Genomic DNA, 20,191 nt, shown 5'->3' with positions numbered 1-20,191 from the left:
AGGGTTTGAAGTTCCCAAGCCAGAGATCATCTTCAAGTTGGAACATGGAGAGGAACCCTGGATGTGGGAGGACACCCCACATCACGATTGTTCAGGTGAGTGTGAACCAAGCCAAAGAGAAATGCAGAAGTCATTTCTTCCCCAAGAGAGACCAATGTTTTTATTTTTTAAATTTTTATTTTCATTAGTATGTTTGTAGTACATAATGATTATATTCATTGTGGAGCGTTGGTACATGTACATAACATCATAATTTTTTATCTCCCCTTCCCTCCTTCCCCCTCCCTTGGCCAATGCTTTTAAAATGCTATTACTATTACTCTTTTTGAAGATTATAAATTTGGAAATTGCTTGGGGATAGATAGCTTTGCATTCTCAGTTACCAAATTGTTCTCTCCCTTTGTTTCCATTACTCTTATAAACTATCTTCTTTGCTAGGCTTTCCCGAATTGCCTCAATTCCTGTACTGCTATGAATCCTATGCTAGGCTTCCCCGCTATGGACATTGCTTTCTTGGATATTTCCTTCTATCACATTTTAATTTTATATTACTTAAGCCACACCTTCTATTTTTATTTTTTATTAGTACATATTTGCCGTATATAATGATCACATTCATCATAGGGAATTTGTACCTGTATATAATATAGCTTAATTCTTTTCCCATTCCCTTCCCCATCCTTCAATCTTGTTCACCTCCCAATTTACAAAAGATTTGTTTCCAGTTTTTTCCTTCCATTCTCTTTTATTTTAATGCCTTTTCCCTTCTTTCCCTTCCCCCTTCTTTCTACCCCCTACCTTTTTCCCCTTCCCATTTGAACGTGTTCTTCCTACTTCCCAATATCTGTCCTCCATTTTGCTCCTTGTTTACCATTTGGGTTTCTCACACAAGAGGAACAGTGCAATATTTAAATCAGGTCTTTATATATTCTGATTTAGTTCACTTAAAATTATGGTTTCAGTGTGCATCTATTTACTTAAAAATGACTCAAGTTTATCATTCTTTATGGCAGAGTAGTACTGCATTGTATATAAAAACTACATTTTATTTGTCCATTCATCTGTTGATGGGCATATGGGCTGTTTCCAAGATTTAACTATTATAAATTGTGTTGGTATAAACATGGATATGCACATATCACTGTGGAATGATGCTTTTAACTCGAGAAGATACGTAGAAGGGGAACAGATGGGTCAAATGGAACCTCTAGTTTTAGTTTTTTTGAGGAATCTGTGTACTGATTTCCATAGTGCTTGTGGCAGTTTACACTCCCACAAGCAATGAAGAAAGGGTTCTTTTTTTTTTTTTAGTACTGGGGATCAAACTCAGGACCTTGCACTTGCGAGGCAGGTGTTGGAACCACTAAGCTAAATCCCCAGCCCAGAAGAAGGGTTCTTTTACCCCCACAGCCTCGCCAGCATTTGTTATTGGTTGATTTCTTGATAATGGCCATTCTTTGTGGAATGAGACAGAATCTCAGTGTTGTTTAATTTTTTAATTTGCATTTCTCGAATGACCAGTGATGTTGAACATTTTTTCATATTTTAAGTTGCTGATTGTACGTCTTCATCTGAGGAGTGTCTGTTCACTTCAGATGCCCATTTTTTGGATTGGGTCTTTAAATTTGAGGGGTCTGATTTAAGTTTCTTTATTTTAGATATTAGACCTTCATCTGAGGAATAGCTGGTAAAAAATTTTTTCCATTCTGTGGGTTGTCTCTTCACTCTGTGATTTCTTTTGCTGTTCAAAAGCTTTTTAATTTGATGTAATCCCAGCTGTTGATTCTTTGTGTATTTTCTGTGGAATCAGGATTTCATTCATAAAGTCTTTGCCTACACCTATGTCTTCAAGAGTTTTACCCAATCTGTCTTCCAGTAGATTAACATTTTCTGTTTTCATGTTTAGATCTTTGATCCATTTTTATTTTAGTTTAGTTCATGGTACGAGATATGGGTCTAGGTTCAATCTTTGCAGTGTGGAAAGCCAGTTTCCCTAGCACCATTTATTAAAAGAAGCTATCTTTCTTCCAATGAAGGTGTTTGGCCCCTTTGTTGTGCTTGGGGTTGTTTCTGCATCTTCTATTCTGTGCTATTGACCCATGGGTCTGTATTTTTTTTCCAGTACCATACTGTTTTCATCACTGTAGCTTTTTAGTATAATTGCAATCAGGGATTGTGATGCCTCTGCTTTGCCCCACTTCACTGACCTGGGCTTTTCTTTGTTGGTAGGTTTTTAATTACATCTTCTATTTCATTGGCTGATATTTGGTTATTTCAAATTTTTATATCTTCTTGATTCAGCTTTTGTAATTCAGGTGTACCTCGGAATCTGTCCATTTCTTCTGTGTTTTCCATCATATTAGAATATAGATTCTCAAAATTAGTGTTGATAACCTTCTGGATTTCTGCATGATCTGTTGTGATTTCACCTTTTTCATTCTTAGTTGGACAGATCTGAGTCTTTTCTTGATAAAGTTGGCTAAGGGTTTGTCTATTTTATTACTCTGTCAAAGCACCAGCTCTTTGATTCATTGATTCTCTGTATAGTTTTCTTAGTATCAATTGCATTACTTTGTGCTCTGATGTTTATGACTTCCTTCCTTCTATGAACTTTGGGTTTAACTTGGTCTTCCTTCTCTTGAACCTTGAGGTTCATCACTAGGTTATTTATTTGAACTCACTCTATTTTTCTGATGTGGGAGTTCACTGCTATAAATTTCCCTTCAAGGACTATTTTCATTGTGTCCCATAAGTACTGTATGTTTTATTGTCATTATTGTTTAACTGTAGAAACTGTATAATTTTTTCTTTAATTTCATCTGTCACCCATTGGTGTTGAAGAAGGTATTATTTAATTACCATGTGTTTATGTAGATTTTGTGGTTTCTTTTGCCATTTATTTCCAATTTCATCGCACTATGCTGTGATAAAATGCATGGCGTAATTTCAGTTCCTTGCATTTACTTAAGCATGTTCAATGAGTTAGTATGTAGTCTGTTCTGGCAAAAGTCCCATGCACTGCTGAGAAATGTGTATTCTGTTGTTATTGGGTGGAACACAGTAGATATCTACTAAGTCCATTTGTTCAAAGGTGTGATTCAGCTCTGCTATTTCTTTGTTGACTTTTTTGTCTAGTTGGTCTATTTGTGACCGTGGGATATTGAGGTCCCCCTTTACAAATATATTAGTGCCTATCTCATTTTTTTTAGTGTAGCATTTATTTTTTTAAATTAATTTTATTGGCACAATTTAAATATACATTACGATCACATTCATCAAAGAGAATTTGGGGCCAGGGATTTAGCTCAGTGATTCTGCCGCCTGCCTTGCAAGCACAAGGTCCCGCGTTCAATCCCCAGTACCAAAAAAAAAAAAGATAGAGAGAAAGAGAGAATTTGTACCTATATATGGTATATCTTGATTTCTCTTTTCTACCAATTCCCCCTCCCTGTAAGCCCTTCTCTGTATTTACAAAAAGCTTTGTTTCCATTTTTTCTTTCTTTTCTCATTTTTTTCTTTTTCCTTCCTTCTTTCCCCCTCCCCACTTCCTTATTTCCCTTTGCTTTTGAACAGTTTCTTCCTATTTCACATTATCTATTATACATTTTGGTCCTAATTTACCCTTTCAGTTTGTCATACCAGAGAGACAATGTGATATTTACACATGTGTGTCCAATTTATTTCACTTAAGGAGTACAGTGTCAAAGTGCATCCATTGAGCTATAAATGTATCAAGTTTATCTTTATGGCTGAGTAATACTCCATTGTATAAAAAAAAGTGCATCTTTTTTATTTATCAGCTGATGAGCATTTGGGTTGTTTCCAAGATTTAGCTATTACAAACTGTGTTGCTATAAACATGGGTGCGCATATATCATTGTGGTATGATGCTTTTAATTCTTTTGGTAAGATACCCAGAAGGGAAATAGCTGGTTCAAATGGAACCTCTAATTGTAATTTTTTGAGGACTCTCCACACTGATTTCCACAGTGGTTTCACTAGTCTGCAATCCCATCAACAGTGGAGAAGGGTTCTTTTTCCCCACAGCCCCACCAGCGTTTGTTGTTGGTTGATTTCTTGATATTAGCCATTTTTTCTAGCATGAGATGGGATCTCAGCATTTTTTTTTTGGTACCAGGCATCAAACTCAGGACCTTGAGCTTGTGAGACAGACATGGTGCCACTGAGCTAAATCCCAAGACCTTCAGCATTGTTTTAATTTACCTGTCTTGAATAACCAGTGATGCTGAATATTTTTTCATATATTTATCAGCCATTTGTACTTCATCTGACAAATGTCCATTCATTTCAGATGCCCATTTTTGGATTGGGTCTTTAAATTCGGGGGCCTGATTTTTTTTCAATTCTTTGTATCTTCTAGATATTGAGGGACTACTGGCTAAACTTTTTTCCCACTCTGTGAGTTGTCTCTTCACTCTGTTGGTGATTTCTTTTTTTCTTTAATTTTATTGGTACATTATAGATATAAAATATAATGACATTCATCATTGGAGATTTGCACCTTTACGTAATCTCTCTTGATTCTTTTTTTCCCCATCCCCCTGCCCTCCCTTCAACCCCTCCAACCCTCCCTGTTTACAAAGACTTTGTTTCCATTTTTTCATTATCTCATATTAATTCCATTCACTTCTTTCCTTTCCCCTACCCCACCCATTTCCCCTTCCCCTTTGCCCCTTTTCTTCCTATTTCACATTATCTATTATGTCTTTTAGTCCTTATTTACACTTTCAGTTTCTCACACCAGAGAAATGCCTTTAATTTCTCATTCTTTATGGCTGAGTAGTACTCTATTTTACAAAAAAAACACAACACATTTTCTTTATCCAGTCTCCAGTTGATGGGCAGTGGGGGTCTTCAATGTTTTAGCTATTACACAGTGTGCCACTATGAACATGGGTGCACATATATCGCTGTGGTATGATTCTTTCAGTTCTTTTGGGAAGATACCCAGCAGGGGAATAGCTGGGTCAAATGGGGCCTGTAGTCCTACTTCTTTGAGGTATCTCCATACTGATTTCCACAGTGGCTGCACCAGTCTGCACTCCCACCAACAATGGAGAAGGGTTCCTTTCTCCCCACACACCCACCAGCATTTGTTATTGGTTGATTTCATGATAGCAGCCATTTTTTCTGGGGTGAGGTGTAATCTCAGCATTCTTTTCATTTGCATCTCTTGATGTTGAACATTTTTTCATATGCTTATATGCTGCTTTTACTTCTTTGTTTGAGAAATGTCTGTTCATTTCAGATGCCCATTTTTCAGTTGGATCTTTAAATTTTGGAGGCCTGATTTTTTAAGTTCTTTATATATTCTATGTAGTAGATCTTTGTCTGAAGAAGAGCTGGCAAAAAGTTTTTTCTACATTGTGAGTTGTCTCTTCATGCTGTTGATGGTTTCTTTTGCTGTGCAGAAGCTTTATAATAGGTGATCCCACTTGTTGATTCTCTGTGCTAGTTCACATGCGACTGAGGTTTTGTTCATGAAATCTTTTCCTATGTGAATGTCTTTAAGAGTTCTACCTAACCTCTCTCTCTTCCAGCCTGTTTAGGTTTTCTGTTTTAATATTTTTTTCCGTAAATTCTTTTATTGGTACATTTTAGGTATACAATATGTTTACATTTATCATTGGTTGCTTGTACCTGTACATGACGTATCTTGGTTCTTATTTTTTTCCCCATTGCCTGTGTGCCTTTCACCCCTTCCACCCTTCCCTATTTACATAGACTTTGTTTCCATTTTTTTCTTTTCTCATAATTTTTCCTTTCCTTTCTTCCCTTTCCCCTTCCCCTCCCACCACACCTACCCATTGGACCTTTTCCTATTTCAAATTATCAATTATTTGTTTTAATCATTTTAATCCTTATTTACACTCTCAGTTCCTCACACTAGAGAAACTATTCAGTATTTACACATGTGTGTCCTATTTTTCACTTAAGAGTATGGCCTCAATATGCATCCATTTAGCTATAAATGTCTCTAGTTTCTCGTTGTTTATAGCTGAGTAGTACTCCATTGTATTAAAAAAATTCATCTTCTTTATCCAGTTTCCAGTTGATAGGCACTTGGGCTGTTTCCAAGCTTTAGCTATTACAAACTGTGCCACTATAAACATGGGTACACATATATCGCTTTGGTATGATTCTTTTCATTCTTTTGGGAAGATACCCAGAAGGGGAATAGCTGGGTCAAATGGGACCACTGGCCCTAGTTCTTTGAGGTATCTCCATACTGATTTCCACAGTGGTTACACCAGTCTGCACTCACACCAACAATGGAGAAGGTTTCCTTTCTCCCCACATCCCCCCCCAGCATTTGTTATTAGTTGATTTCTTGTTAGCAGCCTTTCTTTCTGGTGTGAGGTGGAATCTCAGTGTTGTTTTCATCTGCATCTCTCAAATGACCAGTGATGTTGAACATTTTTTCATATATTTATTTGCTACTTTTACTTCTTTGTCTGAGAAATGTCTGTTCATTTCAGATGCCCATTTTTGGATTGGGTCTTTGAATTTGGGGGGTCTGATTTTTTTCAGTTCTTTATATATTCTAGATAGTAGCCCTCTGTCTGAGGTACAGCTGCTAAAATTTTTTTTCCCACATTGTAGGTTGTCTCTTAGCTCTGGTGGTGGTTTCTCTTGCAGTGCAGAAGCTTTTTCACAAGATGATATACCAGTTGTTGATTCTTTGTGCTAGTTCCTGTGCTACTGAGGTTTTGTTCATAAAGTCTTTTTGTATGCCAATGTCTCCAAGAGTTCTACCTAACCTCTCTCTCTTCCAGCCTGTTTAGTGTTTCTCTTTTAATATTTAGATCTTTAATCCATTTCAATTTTAGTTTAGTGCATGGTGAGAGATATGGGTCTAGTTTTAATCTTTGGCAAATTGAAACCCAGTTTTTCCAGCACCATTTATTAAAGAGGCTATCTTTACTCCAGTGAGGGTGTTCAGCTCCTTTGTTGAAGATGAGGTGGCTGTGTGCATCTGGAGTTGTTTCTGCATCTTCTAATCTGTTCCACTGGTCCTCGGGTCTGTTTCTTTGCCAGTACAATGCTGTTTTTATCATAATAGCTTTGTAGTATAGTTTCAAGTTGGAGATTGTGATACCCCCTACCTTGTCTTTGTTGCCTAGAATTCCTTTGGCTATTCTAGGGCTCTTCTTGTTCCAAATAAATTTCTGGATTGTTTTCTCGAGGACTGTGAGGTATGCTGCTGGAATTTCAATTGGGATTGCATTGAATCTATATAACAGTTTTGGCAGTATGGCCATTTTTGCTATGTTGGTTCTTCCTACCCAGGAGCAAGAGATGTCTTTCCATTTTCTGATATCATCTTCAATCTCTCTTTTCGGAGTGCTATAGTTTTCAGAATAGAGGTCTTTGATTTCTTTCATTCGGTTGATTCCTAGGTATTTCATTTTTTTGGATGCTATTGGGAAGGAACTTTTTTCTCCAAATCCTTTTTCAGTGAGTATTGTTCATGTACCGGAAATTGATTGATTTTTTTATGTTGATCTTGTATCCACCTACTCTACTGAATTTGGTTATTAAGTCTATAAGACTTTTGGTGGCGTTCTTGGGGACTTCTATAGAGTATCATGTCATCTGCAAATAATGACAATTTGACTCCTTCATTTTCTATCTTTATTCCTTATTTCTTTCTCTTCTCTTATTGCCATGCCTAATGTTTCCAAAACTATATTGAACAGAAGTGGTGATTGTGGACATCCTTGTCTTGTTCCTGATGTTAGTGTGAAGCATTTCAGTTTTTGACCATTTAGTGTGATAATGGCTGTTGGTTTTTCATAGATGGCTTTTATCAGTTTGAGGTAGAGAGTATCTATTCCAATTTTTTGTAGGCTTTTTATCATGAATGTGTGATGGATTTTGTAAAATGCTCTTCATCTATTAAGATGATCATATGGTTTTTGTCCTTGGCTTTATTGATATAGTGTATTACATTTATTGATTTGCATATGTTGAGCCACCCCTGCATCCCTGGGATGAATCCCACTTGGTCAGGGTGTATGATCTTCTTGATGATCTTCTGCATTCTATTTGCCAGTATCTTAGTCAGGATTTTTGCATCTATGTTCATTAGTGAGATTGGCTTATAATTCTCTTTTTTGGTTGGGTCTTTCTCTGCTTTGGGGATCAAGGTGATATTTGCTTCCAGGAATGAATTTGGGAGTATTGGTTCCCTTTTGATTTCATTGAAGAGTTTAAACAGTAGTGGCAATAGTTCTTCTCTAAACGTCTTGTAGAATTCAGCGGTAAAGCCATCAGGACCTGGGCTTTTCTTAGTTGGTAAGTTTTTAATTATGTTTTCAATTTTCTTGATTGATTTTGGGTTGTTTAGAATTTTTATATCTTTTTCGTTCAACTTTGGTAATTTATACATATCTAGGAATCTGTCCATTTCTTCTGTGTTTTCCATCTTATTGGCATATAGGTTCTCAAAGCAGGTATTGATGATCCTCTGGATTTCTGCTGGGTCCGTTGTAATTTCATCCTTTTCATTCCTCATTGCATGGATTTGGGTCTTTTCTTTCCTTTTTCTGATAAGGTTGGCTAAGGGTTTTCCAATTTTGTTTATTCTTTCAAAGAACCAACTCTTTGCTTCATTAATTTTTTGTATCATTCTCATAGTCTCGAATGCATTGATTTCTGCTCTGATCTTTATAATTTCCTTCCTTCTATGAGCTTTGGGTTTGTTAGAAGCTTGTGGTTCAGCATCAGGTTGTTCATTTGAGCTCACTCTGTTTTCCTAATATGAGTATCTACTGCTATGAATTTCCCTTGTAAGACTGCTTTCATTGTCCCATAGATTCCAATATGTTGTATTGTCATTGTCATTTAATTGTAGGAACTATCTGATTTCTTCTTTAATTTCCTGTGTGACCCATTGGTTATTCAGAAGTGTGTTGTTCAATTTCTATGTGTTTATGAAATTCTTGTGGTTTCTTTTGCTATTGATATCCAATTTCATTCCACTGTGGTCTGATAATATACAGGGGATAACTTCAATTCCTTTGCACTTACTTAAACATGTTCTGTGAGTGAGTATGTGGTCTATTTTGGAGAACGACCCGTGTGCAGCTGAAAAGAATGTGTATTCTGATTTTGTGGGGTGGAACACTCTCTAAACATCTGTTAAGTTCATTTGTTCAAGAGTTCAATTGAGTTCTAGTATTTCATTGTTTATTTTCTGCCTAGTTGATCTATTTGTGACAGTGGGGTATTGAGGTCCCCCAGTACTATTGTATTCGTGCTTATTTGATTTTTCATGTCCGTTAGTATTTGTTTTATATAGTTGGGTGCACTAGTGTTTGATGCATAAATGTTTATGATTGTCATCTCTTCTTCTTGGATTGTTCCCTTTACAAGGATGTAGTGTGCTTCTTTGCCTCTCTTAGTCAGTGTTGGTTTGAAATTCATTTGATCTGCAAATAGGATAGCTACTCCCTGCTTTTTTATTTCAAGTTCATGCCACATGGACTATTGTTTTCCACCCTTTAACTTTCAGTCTGTGAGTTTATTTTTAATTAAGTGTGTCTCTTGTATGCAGCATATCATTGGATCTTACTTCTTGGTCCATTCTGCCAATCTGTTTCTTTTGATTGGTGAATTGAGACCATTGACATTGATGATTATGACTGATATGTATTGACTTATCATTGTCGTGACTTTTTCTTTTTGTTGGATTCTCCCACTTTGCACTTAATTTCTTGTCATGCCTGATGGATTCATTCTGCTGGGCTTCCTGGGGTTGTGATCTTCATTGTCTTCTCCTAGGATATTTAAAAATTTTGGAGTGCTGGCTTCGTATTCATGAAGTTCCTCAGGTGCTCTTTTTCATGAAAGTATCTTATTTCTTCGTCAATTTTGAAAGATACTTTTTCAAGGTACATCAGTCTGGATTGGAGGTTGTTTTTCTTTAGGGCTTGAAATATTTCACTCCACGCTCTTCTTGTCTTGAGGGTTTGTGTTGAGAAGTGTGCTGTGATTCTGATGGGCTTTCCTTTGTATGTAATTTGTTTCTTTTCTCTAACTGCTTGTAGAATTTTGTTCTTCTGTTGGGTTTCTGGAATCTTAATTATTATATGTCTAGGTGTAGATTTTTTGACATGGCTAGTTGGAGTTCTGTATGCCTCATTTATCTGTATGTCAAGGTCTTTTTCCCTGCTTGGGAAGTTTTCTGCCATCACTTCTGTGAACAGCTTCTTTATGTCATTTGCACTCTCTCCTATTTCTTCATTGACTCCGATCAGTCTTACATTATTCTTCTTTGCATCATCTAGCAGCTGCTGGATTGATTTTTCGTGGTCCCTTTCTATGTTTAAGAAATTTTTCTTTTCCTGGTCACTAATTGCAATCTTATCTTCTATATCTGAAATTCTGTCCTCACATTGGCTCATTCTGCTGCGTAAACTTTCAGTGGAGTTTTTAATCTCCTGGAAATCTGTTTGCATCTGTTTTACGGATTCCATTTGTTTCCTGTGTTAGGATTCCATCATTTTCCTCAGCTCCTCTGTTTTTTTTAATCTGTGTCTGCTGTAGATTCATGTCTTGTACTATGAACAAAATCTCTGTTGTTATCTGAGAAATTGTTTCTGATTTCATTTTTTCTAGATCCTCTGTTATTGCTAGTTCAGGGAGTCCAGGTGGTTGTGTATCAGATTGTTCCATCTCGCTCCTTCGGGTTGCCTTAGGTGATCTAGAAGTCTGGTTTTGAAACTTGTTTACATGTCTTCTCATTTCAATAGATGCAGCCTGCTGCACCTTTGTTGAGGTGACTTTTTGCTCACCCACTGGTCTTCAATTTTCAGCAAGCCACCGAGACCCCTTTTCTCTGCTACTCACCCCTTTCCCACTTTCTGGGTTCCATATGGTGGCCTTCTGGATCCTTGCACTGCCCTGTTGTGCAGTCTAGGTTCTGGCTGGGGCCTGTGCACACTTGGGATGGTATCTAGGCGTGAATCTGGATGGGGCCTGTCCCCATAGGTAGCTGTTGCCTGGGAGAGCCTTTGGCTGGGGGCTGTGCACCCCAGTCACTTGTGTCTGAGTAGGCTTCTGGCTGGGACCTGCACACACTTGCCAATGGTATTGGGGTGGGCCTCTGGCTGTTGCTTGTGTGCCTATGCAGCTCTTTTCCAGGCGGGCCTTTGGCTAGGACTGTGGGTCCTAGCTGCTGGGGTCAGGACAGGGCCCTGGCTAGCACCTGCTCACAACCGCACCACTCTGGCCTACACTGGCTTTCTTTTGGTGTGCAAAATTTTTTTAATAGGATAGGATCCTACTTGTTGATTCTTTGTATTATTTCCCATGTGGTCTGGGTTTTGTTCATGAAGTCTTTGCTTACCCCTATGTCCTCAAGAGTTCTACCTATTCTCTCTTTCATCAGATTTCATGTTTCTGTTTTAATATTCAGATCTTTGATCCATTTTGATTTTAGTTTAGTGCATGGTGAGAAACATGGGTCTAGTTTTAGTCTTCGGCATGTAGAAAGTCAGGGTTTCTTTAGCACCACTCATTAAAGATGTTTTTCCTCCAGTGAACATATATGGCCCCTTTATCAAAGATAAGGTGGCTGAGTGTGTTTGCTGTTGTTTCCGCCTCTTCTAGTCTGTTCCATTGATCCTCAGGTCTGATTTTTGCCAGTACCATCCTGTTTTTATCAGAGTTGCTCTGTGGTATAATTGCAAGTCAGAAATTGTGATGCCCCCTGTCTTTCCTTTGTTGCCCAGAATTGTTTTTGCTATTCTAGGTTTCTTCTGGTTCCAAATGAATTTTAGGAATTGTTTCTTTAGTTCTGTGAGGTATGCTAATGGTATTTTGATTGGGATTGCATTAAATCTGTATAACAATTTTTGGAGTATGGCAATTTTCACTATGTTGGTTCTTCCTACCCAAGAGAAAGGAATATCTTTGCATTTTCTGATATCTGCTTCAATTTCCTTTTTCAAATTATTCTAATTTTCAATGTATAGGTCCTCTACTTCCTTCCTTAGATTGATTCCTAAGTATTTCATTTTTTTGATGCTATTGTGAAAAGTGTTGTTTCCCTAATTTCTCTCAGTGAGTTTGTTACTCACGTGTAGGAATGGTATTGATTTTTGAGTGTTGATTTTGTATCCAATTATGCTATTGAATTTGGCTATTAAATCTACAAGTTTTTTGGTGGAATCTTTGGGTTCTTCTATGTAGAGAATCATGTCATCTGCAAATAATGATAATTTAACTTCTTCCTTTCCTGTCTTTATTCTTTTTCTTTGTCTTGTCTAATTGCTCTGGTTGATGTTTCCAGAACTATGTTCAATAGCAGTGGTGATAGTGAACATACTTGTCTTGTTCATGATTTTAGAGTGAAAGATTTCAATTTTTGACCATTTAGTATTATGTTGGCTGTTGGTTTGTCATAGATGGCTTTTATCAGATTGAGGGAAAGACCATCTATTTCAATTTTCTGTAGGGTTTTTATCATGAATGGGTATTGGACTTTGTCAAATGTTTTTTCTGTGTCTATTGAGATGATCATGTGATTTTTGTCTTTGGCTCTCTTGATATGGTGTGTTACATTTATTGATTTGCATGTGTTGAACCATCCCTGGGATGAATCCTACTGGGTCATGGTGTATAATCTTCTTGATGATTTGTTGTGTTCTGTTTGCCAGTGTCTTATTGAGCATTTTTACATCTGTGTTCACTAGAGAAATTGGCATGTAGTTTTCTTCTTTGGTTGGGTCCTTCTCTGGTTTTGGTATCCGGCTAATACTTGCTTCCAGGAATGATTCTGGAAGTATTGCTTCCCTTTCTGTTTCATTAAAGAGTTTGAAGAGAACTGGCAGTAGGTTTTCTCTAAATTTCTTGTAGAATTCAACAGTGAAGCTATTAGGACCTGGGGTTTTTTGTTTGTTTGTAGTTTTTAATTACATTTTCCATTTCATTGACTAATATTGGGTTATTTAGAATTTTTATATATTCTCAATTCAGCTTTGGTGATTCATATGTATCTAGGAATCTGTCCATTTCTTCTGTGTTTTCCATCTTGTTAGAGTACATGTTGTCAAAGTAGATATTGATAATCTGGATTTCCATAGGATCTGTTGTGATTTCACCCTTTTCATTCCTAATAGCATAAGTTTGAGTCTTTTCTTTCCTTTTTTTTTTAAGGTTGGCTAAGGCTTTATCAATTTTATTTCATCTTTCAAAGACCAACTCTTCGATTCATTGATTTTTATATTTTTTTTTAGTCTCAATTGCATTAATTTCTGCTCTGATCTTTATAATTTCCTTCCTTATGTGAGCTTTTGGCTGAACTTATTCTTCTTTTTCTAGACATTTGAGGTTTATATGAACCTGCTTTGTTTTCCTGATGTGAGAGTTCACTGCTATTAATTTCCCTCTTAGGACTGCTTTCATTATGTTCTATAAGTTGCAGTATGTTGCATTGGCATTATCACTTAATTATAGATACTGTTTAATTTCCTCTTTAATTTCATGTGTCACTTAGAGGGTTTTATTTAATTTCCCTATATTTATGGAGTTGTGTGGCTTCTTTGGCCATTGATTTCCATTTTTCACTGCACTATGGTCAGATAATATGCATGGGATTATTTCTTTGCATTGCTTAACATGTTCTATGGGCTAGTATGTAGTCTATTTAGAGAACATCCCATATGCAGCTGAAAGAGTGTGTATTCTGATGTTTTGAGTTGAACACGGTGTAGACATCTACTAAGTCCATTTGTGTACAAGTTTAGTTCAGTTCTTATATTTCTTTGTTGATTTTTTTGTCTAGATGATCTGTCCATCTGTGGCAGTGGGGTATGAGGTCCCCCATTACAATTGTTTTTGTGCTCATTAGATTTCTCATGTCCATTAATATTTGCTTTATATAGTTGGGTACACCGATATTTGGTGCATATATATTTATAATTGTTATTTTTTCTTATAGTTTTCCCTTAACATGTGTGTAGTGACCTTCTTTATCTCTTTTGATCAGTCTTAGCTTGACATTCACATTCTCTGCAAATAGAATAGCTACCCCTGCTTTTTTCTGGGCTCCTGACACATGGAATATTGTTTTCCATTCTTTGACGTTCGGCCTATGAATTTCTTTTTGAGTTAAATGTGCTTCTTGTATGCAGCATATTGTTGGATCTTGTTTCTCGATCAATGTGCCAGTCTGTTTCTTTTGATTGGTGAATTGACACCATTTACATTGATGGTTATAACTGCTATGTATTGGCTTATCCCTGTCATATTATTTTCCTGCTATTGGTCCCTTATCTTTCCCCTCTGTTTAATTGGTTGCCATGCCTGGTGGCTTCTGTCTATTGGTGTTCTTGGAATTGTGTTTTTCATTATCTCTTTCTAAAATGCCCTTCAGAATACTTTGTAGAGCTGGTTTATTGGTCATGAATTTCTTTACTTCTTTGTCATGAAGTATCTTATTTCTCCATTGATTTTTGAAAGCCTTGTAGGATACATCAATCTGGGTTGAAGGTTGTTTTCTTTTAGGGCTTGAAATACTTCACTCCAAGCTCTCCTTGCCTTAATGGTTTGTATTGAGAAGTCTGCTGTGATTCAGATGGGCTTTCCTTTATAGGTGATTTGTTTCTTTCTCTAACAGCTTTTAATATTCTGTTCTTGTGCTGAATTTCTGGAATCTCGAGTATTAATTATATGCCTTGGTGTAGATTTATGTTTGTCATGGGTATTTGGATTTCTGTATGCCTAACTTATTTCTATATTAAATTCTTTTTTCATGTTTGGAAACTTTTCTGCCATTACATCTGTGAACAGGTTTTTTTATGGCATTTGCACTGCCTCCTACTTTTTCATTGGCTCCGATCAATCTTATATTGCTCTTCTTTGTATCATCTTGCAATTGTTGGATTGATTTTTCATGATTTCTTGCTATTTTTAAGATATCTTTCCTTTCATGGTCAGTAACTGCAATCCTGTTTTCTAGATCTGAAATTCTGTCTTCACCTTGGTTCAAATGATTGTGTATACTTTCAATGGAGTTTTTAATCTGGATATCTGTTTGAATCTGTTGTATAGATTCCATTTATTTCCTATTTTGGGTATTCATGGTTTCCATCATTTTCCTAAGCTCCTCTATTTTTTTTTAATCTGTTTCTACTGTGCGTTGGTGGTATACTGGTGAGAGTATCTGATTTTTCATATCCATTAGCATTGTTTTATATAGTTGTGTGTGCCAGTATTTGGGGAGTATGTATTTATGATTGTTTTCTCTTCCTCTTGGATTGTTACCTTAACAAGTATGTAGTGATCTTCCTGTCTCTTCTGATCAGTGTTGGCTTGAAATCTCCTATGTCTGCCAGTAGACTAGCTACTCCTGCTAATCTGTTTCTTTTGATTGGTGAATAGAGAGCATTCACCATTGATGGTTATAACTGATAGGTATTTAACCAGGTGTGGTGGCACATGCCTGTAATCCCAGCACTCAGCAGGCAGGAGCATCTCCTTGAGTGTGAGGCCAGCCTGAGCTACATAGTGAGTTCAAGGCCAGCCTCAACTACATAGAGAGACCTTGTCTCATCATTATACTATTTTCCTGTTGTTGGTTCCCTTTCTTTCCCTTCTATTAAAGTGCTTGGCTCACCTGATAGATTCATTCTATTGGGGTTCTTGGAAGTGTTGTCTTCATTGTTTCTTTTTTTTTCCATTAAGTTTATTGGTACATTTTAGGTATAAAATACAGTTACATTATTCATTGGGATCTTGTACCTTTACATGATGTATCTTGGTTCTTATTTTTTTTCCCCTTCCCCTGCCCTCGCTTCACCCCCTCCAACCTTGACTATTTGCAAAGACTTTGTTTCCATTTTTTTCCTTTTCTCATATTTTGTCTTTTTCCTTTTTTCCTTTCCCCCACCCCTCCCACTTCCCCTGCTCCTTTAGACCTTTTCTTACTGCTACACAATATCAATTACACATTTTTTAAATTACAATATCATGATCTAGGAGACATTACCACAGATTTTACAGAATTTAAAAGGATATAGAAAGCATATTTCAAAAATATTTTTGAAATAAATTTGACAACTTCTAAGAAGTACCTTGGAAGACAAATTAATGAAACTAACTCTGGAGGAAATATAAAATTTGAATAGCACCTATTGAAGAAAGTATATTCCTAGCTTGAAAACCTACCTATATGACAACAACAGGCTCATATACATTTTAACTGATAAATTATATCAAACATTTAAAGCAGAAGAAAGAAGGAACACTTCTCCCCTCATTTTAGGAAATCAACATTGTGCTAATAATAAAACTGGATAAAGATAATAGAAGAAAAAAGTATGAACATAGATAAAAATTTGTTTAACAAAACAAACTATTAGAAGTCAGATCTGGCAGTATGTAGAAAGTGGTTTTATTATAGGGATGGCAGTGTTGGTTCAGCATTGGAAGATCTACCCCTATATAAGTAACATTTTAACAGAGGAAAGGAAAAAGCCATATGATCCTGTCATTAGTTGGAGAAAAAGTATTGGACTAAATTCCACAGCTGTTCATGGTAAAAGCTATCAGGAGACTAGAAGTAGAACAGAACCTTCTCAACAGATTAAAGACATGTACTCCATACTTCCAGTGAGAACGCCTTATATGAATGGAGAAGATACAATGCTTTCTCCTTAAGGTGGGGAACAAGGGCAGATATGCTTACTCTTTATCTGTCCATTAAACTTTGACACCTAGGCCCCACCAAAATAGTCTGGCAATAAAATGACACAATTAGGATAGGATTGGCAAGGTAGAAGCAAAATCTTTCTATGTAGATGAAATGATCATCTACAGAGAAAATACTAAGAAATCTCTAGGAGCCCCTAGAACCTGTATTTGAATTTAGCAGCATTAGAAAACACAAGGTATATATAAAAATTCAGGTCTGTGTATATTTGCTATAAATGAAGAATTGGATATTGAAATTTAAAAGTTATGTAGGAGTACAAAGGACCTAGAAAAGTAAAAAGAAAAAGAAAAAAACCCAGTGTTTGAAGACATTTATTACCTAATTTTAAGACTTCTTCTAAAGCTACAGTAATCAAGGCAGTGTTGGCATAAGGAAAGACATAGAGATCAATGGAATAAAACAGAGAATCTAGAAATAGAACCACACATATATGGTCCACTGAGTTTTGAAAGATTATTTAACATTAACATTTTATAGAACATAAACTCAATTCAAAAGCCGAGGAAAAGATAGTATTTTCAGCAAATGGTACTAGAAAACCTGGTATCCATATGTAAAAAATTAACCTCAGCCCTTTATTTCCATATATAAAAATAACTTGAAAGGATCTATGAACCTAAATATGAAAGACTAAAACTATAAAACTTTAAGAAGAAATTATAAGGGAAAATGATCATGAATTTAGGGTAGGCAAGAATTTCCTAGGATACAAAAAACGTGATGTATAAAAGAATGAAATTGATAAATGAGATTCCATCAAAATTTAGAACTTTAAATGACATCGTTAAGAAAATGAAAAGTAGTCCTTAAAACAGACCATATTTATAATACATATAACCTAAGACCAGAATATATATAGAAATCTTACAGCTCATTAATAGACAACCCCATTAAAAAGTAGACATAAGAAGATGATAGCCAGTACAGATACGTATTTACTTATCATTGTCATGACTTTTTCTTTTTTTTTGGATTCTCCCCCTTTGCATTTAATTTCTTGTCACGCCCAACAGATTAATTCTGCTGGGCTTCCTGGGCTTGTGATCCTCATTGTCTTTTCCTAGGATATTGTCTAAAATTTTTGGAGTGCTGGTTTGGTATTCATGAAGTTCCTAAGGTGTTCTTTATCATGAAAGTGTTTTATTTCTCCATCAATTTTGAAAGATAGTTTTGCAGGGTACATCAGTCTGGGTTGGAGGCTGTTTTCCTTTTGGGCTTGAAATACATCACTCCAAGCTCTTCTAGCCTTGAGGGTTTGCATTGAGAATTGTGCTGTGATTCTGATGGGCTTTCCTTTGTATGTGATTTGTTTCCTTTCTCTAACTGCTTGTAGAATTTTGTTCTTCTGTTGGGTTTCTGGAATCTTAACAATTATATGCCTATGTGTAGAATTTTTTTTTTGATCAAGGCTAGTTGGAGACCTATATGCCTCCTTTATCTGAATGTCAATTTCTTTTCCCCCACGTGAGAAGTTTTCTACCATCACTTCTGTGAACAGTTTTTTTTATGTCATCTGCACTCTCTGCCATTTCTTCACTGACTCCGATCAGTCTTATGTTATTCTTCTTTGCATCATCTAGTAGCTGCCGGATTGATTTCTTGTGGTCCCTTACAATTTTAAAGCAATTTTTCTTTTCTTGGTCACTAATAGCAATCTTATCTTCTGTGTCTGAAATTCTGTCCTCACATTGGCTCATTCTGCTCTGTAAGCTTTCAATGAAGTTTTTAATCTCCTGGAAATCTGTTTGTATCTGTTTTATGGATTCCATTTGTTTCCTATGTTGGGATTCCATCATGTTCCTCAGTTCCTCTATTTTTTTATCTGTGTCTTCTCTAGATTTATTAATCATGTCTTGCACTATGGGCACAATCTCTGCTGTTATCTGAGTAATTATTTCTGATTTTATTTTTTCCAGATCCTCTTTTGTTGCCAGTTGAGGGAGTCCAGGTGGTTGAGTATCAGAGTGTTCCATCTCCTTTCCCTTTGGGGTTGTTTTAGGTGATCTGGAAGTCTGGTTTTCAGACCTGTTTATGTTTCTTCTCATTTTGACTGGGGTGTGGGGGGGATTGCATGGCTCACCTCCTGTGGGCTGGTGGAGGGGGTGGTACTTCAGCCCGGAAGCTTCCTCCTGGGGCTGGGAGCAGCTCCCCTCCTGTGCGCTGGGGCAGGGGGGTGGTACTTCAGCCTGGAAGCCTCCTCCTGGGCCTTGGAGCGGCTCCCCTCCTTTGCACTTGGGGAAGGGGTAGTACTTAGGTCCGGGAGCTTCCTCCTGGGTGCAGGGAGCAGCTCACCTCCTGCGTGCTGGGGGAGGGGTTGGTACTTCGGCCAGGAAGCCTCCTCCTGGGCGCTGGGAGCAGCTTATCTCCTGTGCACTGGGCCAGGGAGTGGTACTTCAGCCCAGAAGCCTCCTCCTGGGTGCTGGGAGTGGCTCACCTCCTGTTCGCTCTTCATTGTTTCTTTGTAGAATATCCTTCAGAAATTTTTGGAGTGCTGGTTTGATGGTCATGAATTTCTTCAGGTGATCTTTGTCATGGAAGTATCTTATTTCTCCATCAATTTTGAAAGATAACTGCAGGGTACATCAATGTGGATTGGAGTTTGACTTCTTTTAGGGCTTGAAATACTTCACTCCATACTCTCCTTGGCTTTAACAGTTTGTATTGACAAGTCTGCTATGATTCTGATTGGTTTTGCCTTATAGATGATTTGTTTCTTTTGTATAACAGCTTTTAATATTCTGTTCTTGTGTTGAATTTCTGAAATCTTGACTATTATATGACTTGGTGTAGTTTTTTTTCTGATCATAGCTATTTGGAGTTCTATATACCTATCTGTATGTCAATTTCTTTTTCCATGCTTGGAAAGTTTCTGCTATTACTTCTGTGAACAGGTACTTTATATCCTTTGTACTGTCTTCTGATTTTGAATTGATTCTCATTAATCTTATATTAGTCTTCTTTGAATCGTCTAGCAGTGATTGAGTTGAGTTTTTACAGTCCCTTGTTATTATTAAGAAGTCTTTCATTTGATGATTGCCAGTCACATCCTTTCTTCTAGATCAGATATTCTCTTTAGATTGGTTGACTCTGCTGTGTAAACTTTCAATAGAATTTTTAATCTCTTGGATTTCTATTTGAGTCTGTTTTTTGGAATCCAGTTCTTTTCTATGTTAGTCATTCATGGTTTGTGTGTTTTTCCTAAGCTATTTTTCATCAATTAACTAACCATTTACTTCATTATTGTCATCTCTTTAATTATTTGTGTAATTATTTCTGTTTTGGCTTTGTCAAGAGGCTTATTCATCTGTTTTATTAATTCTGCTGCTATCATTTCAGAAAGTTCATCTGGGTGGCTTTTGATTTCTTCCACCTCAGTGCCCTCTGGCTTTGCCTTAGGTGAGTTAATGATGTTGGTTTGCATCTTGCTTCCATGTTTTCTCATTTTCT

General features: G+C 36.7%; 1 protein-coding gene across 5 annotated transcripts in view; it reads left to right on the top strand.

Annotated features, from left to right (window-relative positions):
- Znf81 (zinc finger protein 81) overlaps positions 1-20,191 on the top strand; it is a 174,614-nt gene that overhangs the window by 140,961 nt on the left and 13,462 nt on the right. For 4 of the 5 annotated variants that reach the window (XM_087189917.1, XM_087189920.1, XM_087189918.1 and 1 more), the window contains 2 exons: positions 3-95; positions 20,081-20,140. In XM_087189917.1, coding sequence (XP_087046043.1) covers positions 3-95; positions 20,081-20,140 — 153 coding nt within the window. The remainder of the gene's footprint in view (positions 1-2; positions 96-20,080; positions 20,141-20,191) is intronic. The other variant, XM_004875314.3, reaches the window with a different exon arrangement.

This window comes from Heterocephalus glaber, unplaced genomic scaffold (assembly GCF_053883595.1).
Source record: "Heterocephalus glaber isolate CG9 unplaced genomic scaffold, H.glaber_assembly_v1.0 deba00001547, whole genome shotgun sequence".
Taxonomy (NCBI): domain Eukaryota; kingdom Metazoa; phylum Chordata; class Mammalia; order Rodentia; family Bathyergidae; genus Heterocephalus; species Heterocephalus glaber.
The sequence above is the reverse complement of the archived record's forward strand: the minus strand, read 5'-3'. Positions and strand labels throughout refer to the sequence as shown.